At 37.8% G+C, this 16,168-nt stretch overlaps 1 protein-coding gene across 1 annotated transcript in view; it reads left to right on the plus strand.

Annotated features, from left to right (window-relative positions):
- Positions 1 to 15,373, plus strand: part of atp8b5b (ATPase phospholipid transporting 8B5b) — a 28,289-nt gene extending 12,916 nt beyond the window's left edge. The window contains exons 8-28 of the mRNA XM_051686254.1: positions 1,364 to 1,434; positions 1,528 to 1,610; positions 3,525 to 3,683; positions 3,783 to 3,871; positions 3,962 to 4,155; positions 4,352 to 4,560; positions 4,648 to 4,691; positions 5,255 to 5,420; positions 5,561 to 5,749; positions 5,898 to 6,013; positions 6,096 to 6,260; positions 6,366 to 6,477; positions 7,058 to 7,163; positions 7,261 to 7,402; positions 7,536 to 7,719; positions 8,182 to 8,405; positions 8,785 to 8,868; positions 9,228 to 9,473; positions 9,569 to 9,707; positions 9,800 to 9,930; positions 13,493 to 15,373. Coding sequence (XP_051542214.1) covers positions 1,364 to 1,434; positions 1,528 to 1,610; positions 3,525 to 3,683; positions 3,783 to 3,871; positions 3,962 to 4,155; positions 4,352 to 4,560; positions 4,648 to 4,691; positions 5,255 to 5,420; positions 5,561 to 5,749; positions 5,898 to 6,013; positions 6,096 to 6,260; positions 6,366 to 6,477; positions 7,058 to 7,163; positions 7,261 to 7,402; positions 7,536 to 7,719; positions 8,182 to 8,405; positions 8,785 to 8,868; positions 9,228 to 9,473; positions 9,569 to 9,707; positions 9,800 to 9,930; positions 13,493 to 13,747 — 3,108 coding nt within the window. The 3' untranslated portion in view covers positions 13,748 to 15,373. The remainder of the gene's footprint in view (positions 1 to 1,363; positions 1,435 to 1,527; positions 1,611 to 3,524; positions 3,684 to 3,782; positions 3,872 to 3,961; positions 4,156 to 4,351; positions 4,561 to 4,647; positions 4,692 to 5,254; positions 5,421 to 5,560; positions 5,750 to 5,897; positions 6,014 to 6,095; positions 6,261 to 6,365; positions 6,478 to 7,057; positions 7,164 to 7,260; positions 7,403 to 7,535; positions 7,720 to 8,181; positions 8,406 to 8,784; positions 8,869 to 9,227; positions 9,474 to 9,568; positions 9,708 to 9,799; positions 9,931 to 13,492) is intronic.
- The last annotated feature ends 795 nt before the right edge of the window (positions 15,374 to 16,168 follow it).

The following is a 16,168-nucleotide window of genomic DNA, read 5'->3' on the forward strand; positions in this document are numbered from 1 at the left end:
ATAAAAAAATCGTAAACAAAAATCTTGTTAAAGGTGCAGTATGTAAGATTAAGAAACCCTTGTTATTAATGACACCTGTGGCCGTTAAATGAACTGCAGCCAGCTACCTGTTGCTCGTGCTCGCGCTCGTGCACACACTCCATAGGGACGCGAGTGAGCATCCAAAACAATGACGTAATGTACAAAAAGACTGAACATGATTCACCGGCATCATGCTGACAGATGAGGTAGCATAATTAAAATTACACAGTTATGATTGTTTTACTACAAACTTTGAGACTAAACTAAAACTACTTATCAGATAACATAGCATACTGATACACACATACAGCTACATAATACAGAACTGTACCAGACAGTTTACTGTTGTACTGCACTGTTATGTTGCACTATTGTATGTTTTGTATGTCATATGTTGTACTACGATCAAGAAACTAGCATATTTGCTTAAATTTATCCTGTATACCTGACTTTTAGTATAAAGAGAAGATCGTTGAAATTATTTGAAAGTTACAAAGCAAGGTAGCTTGCAATTCGTCAGCGTTAGCAGGCAAGATCAAGTTAGCTAAAATTACTCAGATCAATCCTTATGGCACTATATTTCACAAGCTTTGCAGTTATGTAAGCTTACCTGTCCAATAAGAAAAACGCCAATTCAGGGTCAGTTTTGATCCCCAAAACCGAACAAAGGTCCCTCCAGGAATCAAATGCCCTGCCGATGTTCACTCTAGTTTCCGCTCGACCACGATCACGTTCCCCCCTTAGCCAGACGGGATTCAGTAGAAGGCTCTCGGGAGCGCACATAAACGTCTCATCCTTTGGATTTTCCCGGCAAAAGCGACCCGCTCACTTCGCATGAAAATCAGTCTACAGACTTTAATAAGCAACCTAGGAAGTCCGGGAAGGGCTCATTTTTTAAGTTGCGTTACAAGTTCACACATTGGCAAAAAAAAAATATTACATGAAAATTGTTACATATTGCTCCTTTAAATTTATGGCATCAATTTGTGGCAAATTGGCAGCTGTCGTTGCCAGACTGCTACGTATTAATACTAATGAATTTTTTTAATTACTTGACAGAATTGTAATAATATTTTACAGTAAACGTTCATGTATTTTATTGTTAAATACACATTCTCACCGTACATTTTAAGGTTATTCATAATTTTTTACAATACTATAAAGAAAAATGTCATGCCATTGTCATCTTAAATATAATATAATTTTTCACTCTACATGGTAAGGTAACTAACTTACAGTTAACCAATTAACAGGATGTAACATGTAGCATTTGTTTTCCTTTAAAACTACTGACATTCTTACTGACATACTGAAAAATGCTTCTGTTTCACCTGTGCTGTAGGCTGATCTGTTGCTGCTCTCCAGTAGTGAACCTATGAATCTCGTCTACATTGAGACAGCAGAGCTGGATGGGTCAGTAGCTGAACATGTGAATGTATACTTGGACTCTATTATAACTATACCAGAGCCATCATCTCTTTCTGTCTGTATCTTTGTCTCACACAGGGAGACTAACCTGAAGGTGAAACAGGCTCTGACTCTTACAGGAAAGCTAGGCAATGACATCCAGAAACTAGCAGCATTCAATGGTGAGTGGCACTATACAGTATATCTAAAGTATCTGTATCTACAGTAATTTTATATAATACAACAAAAAAAATAAGTTTTTAGTAATCATAGATAAATAGATGGATGGATGGATGCGAACATGTGCAAAGTACATAAACAGGTCATCAAATTAAGAAACATTGATTGCTTAAATTTTTTCTTTTATTCTTTTCTTTTTAAATTATCACGCACACACTCAGGGATTGATCAACATGCATGGACCTGATCATTTAACATACAAATCACAATGATGTGAAAATTAAAAACATCATATTATGTATTAAAATGAGCTCTAAATAATCACAAAAAGACAAATAACTGAAAGTTACAACAAATAAAATAACAGCAAAATTGGCAAGAAGTAAAGCTAAGTAGTACACACTAATCTGCATCATTCATAGCGCAAATCATTGCTGGGAACTGAAGTGTGGCTTCTCATAACAGTATTATTAGACACAGATCGCACACCTTGCTGAATAATGTGCACGCCTGACAGAAACGCAGGACATAAATTATGAACAATTTGTGGCTATTTGAGTCTTTGAGGCTTATTTCGTGTAAAGGATAGCAGAAACAGCGCTTGACAAATGATTAGGGCTTTTCACATTTTCTCAAGAATAATCTGCTGGGGAAGGAATTAAAAAACTTCTGATATAAAAGTGCAAAAACTCACATAAAGTGCAATTAATCTGGAAAATAACCAAACCATCCAATCTGCAAAGATCTCTGCTCTCTAAGAGGTAAGTGTTTATTCTATACATTTGTTTACAAATATATATTTCGAGGTGTTGTGTTAATAGGCCCTATTTAAAATATGTCATTTTATTTATACATATTTTCCCCCACATTGCTGTAGTTACCTTATTTTCCCTGATGTTTTAACTTTTATTAACTTTTGCACACATTCTGGCCAACTTTTTGTTTTCATTGATTTTGCTGCTCTAAATAAAAATGTACACATATTTGGATAGCTGAAATTGAATGTCAAGCATTGCCAGCAGTGTCCTATACTATTAAAACTATCTAAAACTATTTTAAACAGCATTTTCTTACAATACTTACTGTAATAATCTTATTTAATGTTAATTTCTATATACTAGTCAATTTATTTTCATTTATTAGCACATTTAAACACAACACATGTTGACCAAAGTGCTTGACACTAGAATTTTTTTTTTAAATACTCACATTTAAAACACATATACAATATAAAACATAAACCAAAAATAATTACAGTGCATCTAGACACACTTATAGGCAACAGAGAAAAGATGAGTCCATTTTTAACAATAAAAATGTTATGTTAACATGATCAGACAATAAACAATTGTATTTGTATAAATTGACATTAGCCAAGATTAATAAATGCTGGAAATTTTATTACACATTGTTAAGGTTAACTTTATGCAAAACTTAATGTAAAATGTTACCCAGTAATTATCATACTTGCAGTTTCCATGACCTCATATTGAGACACTTGTTTATTTGTACTTCTAGAAAAAGGGTTAAAGGTGATCAAAATAAGGCAATAAAATTGTGACTTGTCACAGCACCTAAAATACACATATTCCCTTATGCATGCATGTTAAACTAACATCTTCATGTTTTGAAAAAAAGCAATTGGACATGTTATTTGTCATCTAACGAGCTATACAGTATAGTGCTTCTTTTTAGTGCATTCTATTAAAAAAAAATCTACTCATCACGTTTGCAGTGGTTCTATGGATGTTTTAAAGTTTTGACAATTTTCACATTGGGGGGCCCAGTTTCAAGATACATAGATAGATGGATGGATAAAAAGATGTATGTATGGATGGATAGATAGATATTTCTGTTTGGCACCACCTATACTAAATAGAGTATAAAACATTGTCCTTTTATTGTTTCACTCGCAGGTGAAGTGCGTTGTGAGCCTCCAAACAACCGTCTGGATAAGTTCACAGGAACTCTGACGGTGGGAGGAGAGACGTTTGCTCTAGATAATGAGAGAATTCTGCTCAGAGGATGTACACTCAGAAACACAGAGTGGTGCTTTGGACTCGTGGTGTTTGGAGGTTGTGATATGCTGATAAATTGACATATGAAGCTTAAATTAAAGATATGAAGTTTATATCCTTTCTTTAATAATGATGATAATTTCCAAATCTGGTTAGGTCCTGACACAAAGCTAATGCAGAACTCTGGCAAGTCCATCTTCAAGAGAACCAGCATTGATCGCCTCATGAATGCCCTGGTGCTGTTTGTGAGTTGACAAGTTTAGTCGTATGTATACACGTGCAAGTTTGTCACCCAATGATACAATTAATTTTAAAAAAAATTCTTTGCTCGTCAGATTTTTGGTTTCCTGGCCTTCATGTGCACCATCTTGTCCATTGGGAATGGGATTTGGGAATACCAGGAGGGGAACTCTTTCATTGTCTTCCTTCCCAGAGCTGATGGAGCGAATGCAGCCTTGTCAGCATTTCTCACCTTCTGGTCCTATGTTATTATTCTCAACACTGTTGTGCCTATCTCTCTCTATGTCAGGTCAGACCTCATATTAACTTAATAAAGTCCTGAAAGTATTTGGTTATTTTTATTTATAGCTTTTAGACCTGAAAAACACAATTATTGTAAACATCTCAGCTGATGTCGGAATTCAATGGCATTGAAGAAGTTAGAAGTTAAATTTTTGGCTGAGCCATTCATTTTGGTTCAAAATCTCTTCTCAACCTGACAATAGTGTGGAGATCCTTCGTCTGGGAAACAGTTATTTCATTGACTGGGACCGTAAAATGTATCATGTGAAGAGCGACACACCAGCCCAGGCCAGAACGACCACTCTCAACGAGGAGCTAGGTCAGATCAAATATATCTTCTCTGATAAGACGGGAACCTTGACCCAGAACATCATGACCTTCAACAGGTGCTCCATCAATAGAAAGTCATATGGTAAGAGCTCAAAGAGCTTGCACTTGCATGTAAGAGTTTAAAGTATAGTGTGTAACTTAACTCATGTTTTTATGTTTTTAACCTCAGGTGAGGTTGTGGACTTTTCTGGGCAGAGGATTGAAATCACTGAGGTTAGTTGTAAAAAAAATTTACAATATACTCCTAATATCAATAGGGGAGACTGGGGCTAGTTGCCACAAGAGCTATATCTTTAGATTAAAAAATCCAATTACACAAATGTGTTTTCTCTAGCATTGCTTTTGTATGTTGGTTTCAAAAACCTGATTCAAACATGAAGGGTATTTTTCATAAATGCTAGGCCGGGGCAAGGTGTCACATGTGTTTTATAAATTGTAATCATATAAAATGAATCTATTACAGTCTCTGTTTGCCAATTTTTTAAATATTTTTGTATGTTACCTTTTCCATTGTTGCTGTTTCATGAATTATTTGATATTTCATAAATGATTCACTGTACATTGCACTGGATATCCATTAAATAGCATGTAATACATTGAGGACAGTGGCTTTAATTTACTTTGGATAGTATTTAAATTTCAAACAAGGACTTTTTAAATCAGTGTCTTTAAAAAGCAGGTTAAAATTGTGACAACTTGCCCCATTAAGTGTGAAAACATGCTGCACTATAAGGATATGTTGTCACAAATACCCCCATTTTACCTCTCATTTATAGAAGACAGAAAAGGTAGACTTCTCTTGGAACCAACTGGCCGACCCGAAGTTCTCTTTCTATGACCATAAGCTGGTGGAGGCAGTGAAGATGGGCTCTCCAGAGGTGCATTCATTCTTCCGTCTGCTAGCGCTCTGTCACACTGTTATGCCAGAAGAGAAAACTGAGGGTGAGTGACATCTAGTGCATGCTTAAAAACACTTTTGACTATTCACACACGATATTCAATGTATTAATACACAGAAAATACATTCAACCATAAGATTTGCCCGCATCTACAGTAAAGATAGGCTCTCTCTTTCTCAACAGGAGAGCTGTATTACCAGGCTCAGTCTCCAGATGAGGGAGCACTGGTTACTGCAGCCAGGAATTTTGGCTTTGTATTCCGAGCCCGTACCCCAGAGACTATCTCTGTGGTGGAAATGGGTGTCCCCAAAACCTATGAGCTACTCGCAGTGCTGGACTTCAACAACGTCCGCAAGAGAATGTCTGTTATTGGTGAGACCATGAGCTGTTTCATTCCTAAATAAGAGTGATCCTTTGTTTATAGTATGTTAAATTATATGAAACAGTTAACAAAGTCCACCTACAAGGCAGAATAATGTATTAAACTTTGTCAAGTGTGTTTGTGTGTTTGGTTTTTCAGTTCGGAATCCAGAGGGCAGGCTGATTCTCTATTGTAAGGGAGCTGATACAATTATCTTTGAAAGACTGCATCCGTCTTGCTCCAAACTCATGGAGGTCACCACAGAACATTTGAATGTAAGTTACATTTGTGTTTCTATGGGTCTGTGTGAGTGTTTTTTTAAGGTACAGTATTTATGCTCAACTAACACCATTGCAGGAATATGCTGGAGAGGGTTTGCGGACACTGGCTCTGGCTTATAAAGACTTAGATGAAGACATGTTTGAGGAGTGGAGATTGCGCCACCATGAGGCCAGCACTGCACTGGATGACCGTGAGGCAAAACTGGATGCCATTTATGAAGAGATTGAGAAAGACTTGCTGGTAAAGTCACCATCACACAGAACATTATCTTACAGCATGTCCATAAAGTAATAATGTTTTTCACAGTTTTTCTTCTCTGAAGCATATTTATGTGTATTTGCACAGCTCCTTGGTGCTTCTGCAGTGGAGGATAAACTTCAAGATGGAGTGCCTCAGACCATTGAGCAACTCGCCAAAGCTGACATAAAAATATGGGTGTTGACTGGAGACAAACAGGGTGAGTTTTTTCATTCACTTACCTCAATGTATCCTAACCAGGCATGACACAAGAAAAGGAAATTTGTCTGTCCAATCTGCAAGTGAAATTTTTCGCAATCAAAGCCACAATTAAAGACAATCAGAACATATTTGAAGTTAAATATAAATACAGCTATGTGAAGTGTGATTTTGGACCAATGAAATTTCAATTTGGGTGAGGTTAAGAAATAGAAACCAAGGAACCAACAAAATGTCCTGTCACTTGTCACTGTTGGAGCTGGTTAGGACAAAAACCATTAACATTGTAAGTCCAGTTTACACAAACATAAATATCCATGCAGGTTCAAGGCTGTTTTTTTTGCTGGTCTAGCTGATGGACCAGTATAGCCATATTTTTCAACAACAAAATGTAATGACGGTTGACCAGCATGGACTCCATGGTGAAGCTGGTTGACCTAAGAAGCATCGTGGAGATACCAGCACACAAACATCCTATGCTGAGGACCAGCATCGGTTGTGGGAGATGACAAATTAGACAAACCTTATTTACGATAAAGTTTCCAGCATTATGTTCATGTAACCATTACAATGTCACACAGAGACTGCTGAGAACATCGGTTATGCCTGCAATATGCTCCGAGAGGAGATGAAAGAGATCTTCATAGTGGCTGCTAATACAGCAGAGGAAGTACGAGAGGAGCTTGTGTGAGTGCCATCTCTCCTTCAGAGTGCCGTTTTCTAAACCATTTAAATAGATTCATCATGAGGTATTAAGACTCCTCTGTTCTGTGGTAACGTACAGGAATGCCAGGAGAAAGATGTCACCAGGATCAGGAGATGAGCCGCCCATTGTGAAGAGCAGCCTTTTCGGTAAAAAATCTCAAGTGGTAGAGGATGAGGAGGTCGATGGAGAGTATGGACTGGTCATTAACGGCCACAGTTTGGTAAGAGAAATGTAAACTTGGTTTACTTACTGAAATGATCCATCCATCCATTCCCCATCTTGTGCAAGTTATGCAATAATAAAGGACAGTTGATTGGTAGACAAAACTGTTTATTCCTTGTTTCTCTGGCCAGGCGTTTGCTCTGCAGAAGGACATGCAGTTGGAGCTCTTGAGGACGGCATGTATGTGCCAGACGGTCATCTGTTGCAGGGTCACTCCTCTTCAGAAAGCTCAAGTGGTGGAAGTCGTCAAGAAGCACAAAAAAGCCGTGACATTGGCCATTGGAGATGGAGCCAATGACGTCAGCATGATCAAGAGTGAGTGTTCCACTATGTTTCAGATGATGTACTGTGTACTTGCACTATGTTCTTGGCCATCTAGTGAATTTTCAAAAGGTAGGATTGTCTCAAATGGAACACAAGGCCGTTCAGTCCAACTGAATTCTTGTACTAAAAAAGCTAGATGCGGTGCATCAAATTAAACAGGGGGCAAGTGTCTCAACTTGTTTTTAAAATTAAAGTTTTTTTTACTTTATATGACCCCTAAAAATGCGGCACTCCTGCGTGAGATGCTGAAAAACAACTAGACACGATGCAACTGTAAAAGACGTCTGTCTAATGCATATGTACATTAATAAATGATTGAAAAACAGTGCAGATGGATACAAAAACATGGTCAGCGTGAACTTAAAAATGGCATAGAATAGTGAATAAGTTTGCGAAAAGGGACAGACCTTATGCTTGCTAACATACTTTATCCCCCTCATCTTTCCTCTATAGCTGCCCATATCGGTGTTGGCATTAGTGGGCAGGAGGGGATGCAGGCAGTTCTCTCCAGTGACTTCTCCTTCGCCCAGTTCCGTTACCTCCAGCGCCTCCTGCTGGTCCACGGCCGCTGGTCCTATCTGCGCATGTGTAATTTCCTGCGCTACTTCTTCTACAAGAACTTCACCTTCACCTTCGTCCACTTCTGGTACGGTTTCTTCTGTGGCTTTTCTGCTCAGGTAAGAAGGAAATCAGAGTCTTTGGAATCATGCCACATGAATTTTGTTGTTCAAACTTGCGAATGACCGAAATATGGGCCAGGCCGGTTGGCTAATTAAGAAAAATGGTCACTTTGTAGTGTTATTTCCAAAATCAACTGAATTTTGTGTAAATGTTTAGTAAAAGTGTTTAGTAAAAGTGTTCACTTAAAAATATGCGATTTAGTGTATTTATTTGCTATCATTAAATTGTATAATGTACTGTATATCAGCCATCAGCTAAACTGCTCTCCAGAATAGATGTTGGAATCAGCCATTAAAGAACACATATTAGTCAACCACTTTGCTTTCTTGGATGCAAATTTTGTTCTAATGTTAGCTTTTTCTGCTCTCTCCATAGACTGTGTATGATGAGTGGTTCATAACACTCTACAACCTGGTGTATACAGCTTTACCTGTGCTTGCCCTAAGTCTCTTTGATCAAGTATGTCTAATACGATATGATATTAAAATGTCAATCTAAATGTTTATTTAATGTATCCAAATTTCATGTAGGGTTCCCCACGCCTTACAATAAATGTAGTGTTCTGGCAATCTAGCCACAAACTTGCCACAAATTTCATCTGTAGTGGTGAACCTGCAGCAAACCTTTGGCAACAATGGACAATTTGCCGCAAGTGTGCCACAAAACTCATTTGCATGTGAAAATAATCAGTGGCAAGTTTGCGGCAAATTTGCCATAAACTCTTGATTTTTGTAAGGGCCTCCCCCCTAATTAGCGTGTGACAGTTCTTATCATGAAACTCAATATATGCATGTGTAAGTACATAAACGTGTGTGCAGGACGTCAATGACCGCTGGAGTTTCCAGTACCCTCAACTCTACGCTCCGGGTCAGCTGAACCAGTATTTCAGTAAAATGGCCTTCGCGAGAATCCTGCTGCACAGCTGCTACAGTTCACTCATCCTCTTCTTCATTCCTTGGGCAGCCATGTGGGACACCGTCAGAGACGACGGCAAAGAGATTGCAGATTATCAGTCCTTTGCCCTGCTGGCACAGACCTGCCTGCTCATTGCCGTTAGTGTGCAGGTAAATTCTCATTTAGGACTAAAAAACTAACGTTTTCACTCATGCATACAGTACAGTACAAACACAACATCTAAATGTGGACATGTGTGTTTTAGCTGGGTTTGGACACGTACTATTGGACGGCAGTGAATCAGTTCTTTCTGTGGGGGAGTCTGTCTGTGTATTTTGCAGTCACCTTCACCATGTACAGCAATGGCATGTACCTCATTTTCACCTCCTCTTTCCCTTTCATTGGTGAGTGTCCCTCCATCCCAACCACATCCTTTCATCCTGCATGTTTGTGTGTATTCTATGGCTCCATGTTTCTCAATGTGCATCTTTCTCAGGCGCTGCGAGAAACTCGCTAAACCAGCCGAACGTGTGGCTGACCATCTTCCTGACCACTATATTGTGTTCCTTGCCGGTGGTGGCACAACGGTTCCTCTTCATCCAAGTCAAGCCCACTATTAACGACAAGGTGAGTTGAAGTAACTTTCAAAACCTAATTAGCCTTGCTGTCTATGGCCTACAGTGGAAGCTACGTTCTAAGGCAGCATGCTAACTGAAAAGGAACATCATTACTGATTGAAATGGAATGCTCTACATTAGGGTGACCAGACGACCCCGTTTTCCTGGTACAGTCCCGGTTTTTGACGGTCTGTCCCTGACTGGAGCTGTCCCCGGAAATGTCCCCGTTTTCACTGTGCGTTCAAAACAGTCCGCAAAGTGAAAATACATGGCAAGAAAGCCGCTATTGAAACAAGATTTACCATGTGCTGTTTATTTTGACCAACAGAGGGGGCTGCTTGCTATAGCAGCTTTAAGTCATTTGTCTTCCTTTACTGATTACTTGTTCGCATTAGTTTTGCCATTAAGAACTGAACTAAGGAGCAAGCGCAATTGAAAATAATCAGCATTATCATTATCAGCTTCGAGGTGAGGCACATACTAGCTATGTTATAAAGAAGTTATTTTGTTATTTATTATAAAAAAATTAATGCGTTTAAAATAAGAATGTGACATTAATAACATGGAAAAATAAATGATCTGCAAAGAACAACAATAAATGTAAGTCAGCAAATTTCAGCATAGATTACATTGTACTTTGCTGGGAAAGAAGTGACTGAAAAGAAACCTCATAATGCATAAGAGATCAAAATATAAGGTATAATTAAGAAAAACTGGTCCATTGGATATACCATTTGAGATAACTGAAACAGTTAGGTGAAATAGTGTAATAATAATAATTATTATTATTATACAATATTGAATATCTTTGTGTCATGACTACAAAGTAGAAACAATCCCCAACAATATAAGGCATCTAAGGGGGGGCAATGAGCCCTTCAGAAATGAATTTCAGGCCATAATATAACACATAGCGTAAGTGTTTCATATGATTTCAGTTGTAATACTGAGGGAAATGGTAGTCAGGTGAGCTCATTTCTTTTGAAATTCCTCTGCCAGTTTGCCAGCAAGCAAGTTAGCAGCCTTCCGTCTTACTTTTAGGAAAGTTCCAGGTAAAGATGAAGGAAAAGAGGAGAAGAGAAGGAATTTTAGAAGAGAGTAAGAAGAGTGATATAAAGAGTGTGACCAAGGGCAGGTGTTCCTGTGCTGTGTAGTCAGCTGCAACAATTCCTATATTCAATCATTGTGTATATATATATATATATATATATATATATATGTTTGTTTAGTTCACTTTTATGTCACAGTGTCATCTACTGTATACAGTGTAGAAAAGAATAAAGTCATATTTAACAGAAGACAATTTAAAATGATCAACTTTACATATTCAATAGAGTATGATATACTATAGTTCATTACATTACTACATTCACCATGGTCAAAATACATAACATCCAAATTGTACATCTTTTTTAATTAATAGATAAGGAACATGTGAAATTTCAATAACATATTTACCACTGAACTAGAACATAGGCAGCAACTCTGTACGCCACACAAATAGTGCTCATTACACGAAGCGCACAGGAGACTCGACTCACAATTGATTTCAATAGAGTTTGATGTTAGCATGTTGCTAAGCTAACAACACGATACTCTAATAAGCATAAAAACTTGCGGCAAATTGTCAATTGTTGCCAAAATTTTGCCGGTGGTTCACCACTACCGGCGAAGAGCTGCAAACTTCTGCCATATATTTGCAGCGAATCAAAAGCTCATTTGCATGTGAAAATAACAAGCTGCAAATTTGCTGCAAGTTTGCAGCTAGTTTCGGTTCTTTTGTATCAAAACCTCATACTGCTACGGATGAAGTTTATGTGCTTTTTTCCTAACAATACCAGGTTTTATAGCTTTTGATGGGCTTTGTGGACTCCTTTTACTTACTACATGTTTACTATTTATGACACTTCTGCCCTCAAACCGGATAGAAACTGTCTCAGGCATTGTGCCAGTACTTAGCAGGATGGCAGTGTCAGATCTTCTTCCCTGCAAAAGAGCAGCACACTGAGGCGTAATGTCACAGTTATTTCTGGAATCCAAAACCACTGGGGTCATAATCTCATAAATAAATGACTCATTTTGTACAATATTAAAAGCCTCATTCTGCTTCATTCTCCTTTACCTCTTGTTCGTTTGAAACAAATGATATTGGGCAGAATTATTTTACTAACCTGCAATCTAGTTTAACCAGACACTATTTCGCTGGTTAAGCATTGCACCAAGCTTATTTAAATTAGGCAATTTAGTATATTCTTTTTAGTGCACACCTCCTTTCTGTGTAAATTTAGGCTTATTATAGATTGTGCTTCATTCATTCACAGAAGTCAGTGCTATTGGCCTGGTGCAAATAACTTCCGACGTTTTAAAAATGTGATTCAGGTGTTGGAACTCAAGGCCCTTTCCCACTCCAGGAACTGAGGCCTGTTTTGGGTACTTTTTGAGGAACTACTCACTTTTTGTCGATTTCGCACTTGAGGAACTGTAGTTCCTCTTAGAAGTTAAAAGAGGCACTTTTTTAGCTCCTAATCTGGGGTAGGTACTTTTTGGGAGAAGATGGACTGTGGGAGGGGCTGAAGCCTGTGATTTGTTAAACATGTATGACACACAAAGCAATAAGAAACGTGAAGAGTCGACGAGTAAAAAAAACTTGTAGCTGCTAGCCTGTTATTCAGAGGATTGCACAAATTTTCCAATTCCATTTTCAGAAATGACATAAAACCAACAAAGAATCCAAAGAATACTGACTGTTTCACATATTTTGTGTTTGTGAGGGGTTAGCAGAGCTGCTGCGTGACTTCAATGGGAGACACACTTTGAATTTTCATCGCATCTCTGTGACAGTTGCAGCACTATACAGAAAATAAAGTGATTTCTGTAGGACTACAATGAGATTTTCCTGTGATAACGGACATAAATAATATGTTTATCGAGACTGGATAATTGAGAACTATTAAAAACTTAATAATGTAAAATAATTCTAATTTATATAAGGAATGTGTTCCTCATCTCTCCACTCACTGTGACTTCAGGGATGCAGCACAGCGCAGCTCATGCGACTATTTACTGTAACCTGCAGACGCAGCTTGTGTACAACAGCCCTAACAAAAGCGTAGCTCCGATCAAGTGGTGTTGTTGTTTCTGTTGTTACTGCATTGAGTGTGCAAACAACGTCAGAAGAAAAATGGTCGACACTACATTACGTCATCAGGGGTATTTTGCAGGTGCGAATGCAAGAGGGAAACGTCTCTTTCAGAATGTAGTTCCTCTAAAAAGTTTTCCTTTCAGAAACTTGGGGTTTCTGTGTTACAGTGGTGGGGTGATACTAGTCCCAGTAAATTATGCCGGATTGTCATAGTCTTTTACATTCTTTGCAACCTAGCACTCAGTACCGGCCTGCAAGATGGGGAAATGTGGCATGCATTTCCTAATTTGCATTATTCATTAAGTGAATCTGGTGCTAAAACAACACTTTCTACAGGCTCAATTAATTCTTAGTGAATTTCTCCCTATTTTTCCTTCCTTTCCAATTATCACCCCCCCCCCCCCCCCCCCCCCATAATTCCTCTCTTCAGGTACGGCATAAGGTCAGACAAGCCAAAGCTCTGCCTCCACCTCCTCCTCGCCGATTTCCACGGCGACGAGTCAGCACTCGTCGATCTGGTTATGCCTTTTCTCACGCTCGTGGTTATGGAGACCTGGTCACCTCAGGACGCTTCCTGCGTATACCAGTTAAGACCAGATCCACTCTCTTCCCCCACACTGAGACACCGGTGGCTGACAGCACACCCCAGACGTACCGAACCATCTTTGAGGAGCCCCAGAGATGACTTGCCATCAAGCTTGATTTCACTTTTGGCATTGGTGAAACATCACCTACAATATATGCTAGTGTACTCCTAAATATTTACAAAAGTACCTTTTATCAGATATACACATTTAAAATGTACAGTCTTTCTCTTCCGAGATAATGGAGCAAAAATAGTGATACCAAAAATATGGCTAAAAATTTTCTTGCTGCACTTCACAGATTTTTATCCAATCAAATGCTGTCCAGAATGAGAATGTTTTTTCCCACCAGAATGGACCAGCAAGAAGCATATCATGGTTAATAGTTGTGATGATATGAAAGCCTATTTGCTTTTAAAAAAAAAAAAAAAAAAGAAGTAGTAGTTATGAACCATTTGATATGTCCAGCCCAAACTTCCTTATTCAGTTGGCAATACGTCAATAAGGACAGAATACTGCGCCCATCAAGCCATTTCATGGGGTTTTTAAGAACCAGGGTAAACACTGGTTAAATAGTGTTTCATCATAGGGTATTTCAAGTAATATTTAAATAAACTTTGAAAAATATTTCACATAAGAGTTAAGTGAGGCTGTGGAGTGAAGAGGCTGTGATGCTTTGAATCAATGAGAAGGTTTTTATGTGATTAGGAGCTGAAAATGATGTCACTTGAGAGGTTTTTGTAATGTAGTATTAAAAACACACATGTACACATTTACAAATACACAACAATAATAACAAACCATCCATGCAGTTGTAGTAAGACCAGAGGACATACTGAATTTTAAATATTTAATTGTGTGCAAAACGTAATGTTCGTCTGTAAACACTGTGCCAAACAGAAGTTGATGCGACATTAATGAGATCTACACAAACAGATTTCACGTTCCTTTAATTTAAGACACGATTTTTGTGAATCTTTTTTGTTTGTTTGTTTGTTTGTTTATGTGTTTTGTTTTTATGAACATTGGAAATGGTTGTCAACGTTGATGTGCTGTGATTCAACATTATTTTATTTTGTCATGTTTTGTACAAAGATGCAAATGTGCCTTGATTAATGATAAATTTGATCAATTAATTTTGAGAAAACCTTTTTGGATTTTTATTGCATTCATACAGTTATTTTACTAAATGCCAGATAAAATGTATCTACATAGTATTCGTAATAATAAATGTATTGAGCTCAAGGCATTTGTGGGATGAGCCATTTTAACAGATTTGTTTAAGTCTAGGAGATAATCATCGAGGGCTACTCTAACATAAACCGATGACAAGCATAAAATAGTTGTATTTTCGTTGAAGGAAAATTCCCAAGCACAATAGCACGTACAGTTGTTCAAGGACTGACCAGCATGACAGTGTTGAGAACACTGAAAATGTATTGTAATTAATTTTCCTTTGTTAATATCAAAACAAAACTACTCCAAGACTTTCACTAGAAGAAAGATGAGGCTCCATAATGATGCTGCGATGTCCTAGATTCAACTGTGCCTCCTAAAGTGATCTGATTTGTCAATGTGTTCTACATGAGTGCAGAGAAAATCAAAATGTACAGGAAGTCTGAGTAACATGCCGTTACCAAGCCACTTGTCCTAATGCAGCTCCGGCTTTGACCCTGATATACCTTAGTCAACCATTAAAAAAAAAGCATTATGTGCAGACAAATCTATTCACTGCCCAGTTAGTTATTATTATAACTATCTGTAAAAAATTATAATTTCATTCCAAATTAAATTTCAATAATTTCAGCTAATAATTTAATGTAGTCTGCATCATTTTCATTTAATATGTATAGTTTTGTTCATGGTTTTCGTAAATGAGTTGATATCAACTAACTTGTGCATGTTGGCATCTGCCTAATTTAGCTAGTGTATAAGTCTAAACCAAGTGACAGATGTGTTTGTGAGTTTGATTGGCTGCACTGCCTTTGACGTCATCGACAAAAGATATAAGAATGGTTTTCTTCTCCCTTTAAAAATGTAAAACACTATTTATTTATTTATTTATTAATAATTATCATAATGCACAATATATGGTTAGTTGCATTTTCTAATATGCATTTAGCATTGTTTTTTCTCTGCTGTCCACATAACAGACCTGCCTCCTTTTATTAGGTCAGTCGATTAACAGCAAAGGCATTTTGATGAATAATCTGATGAGCTTGTTGTAGTTTTTCATGTGCAAGCTTATAGCAATGAATATAAATATACTGTATGAGCTGTTGTGTTGTCGAAGAGAAAAACAGAGGCAGCTAGATTAGGGGATTTAGCAACCTTTCCTTTTGCAATGCCTACAACAGATGTTTGTTAGATTACATCCAGATTCCAATAAGGGCAAGAGTCTGTTGCCTTGTGACTTGAATGAAGTGGGGATGGATGGGGACAACCACAAAAACGTTGATTACTGTGGCAGCTGTTTGGTTTTTTCATTATATACCATTGAATTCACTAGGATGTGCGGGGGG

Source organism: Myxocyprinus asiaticus, chromosome 43, assembly GCF_019703515.2.
Source record: "Myxocyprinus asiaticus isolate MX2 ecotype Aquarium Trade chromosome 43, UBuf_Myxa_2, whole genome shotgun sequence".
NCBI lineage: Eukaryota > Metazoa > Chordata > Actinopteri > Cypriniformes > Catostomidae > Myxocyprinus > Myxocyprinus asiaticus.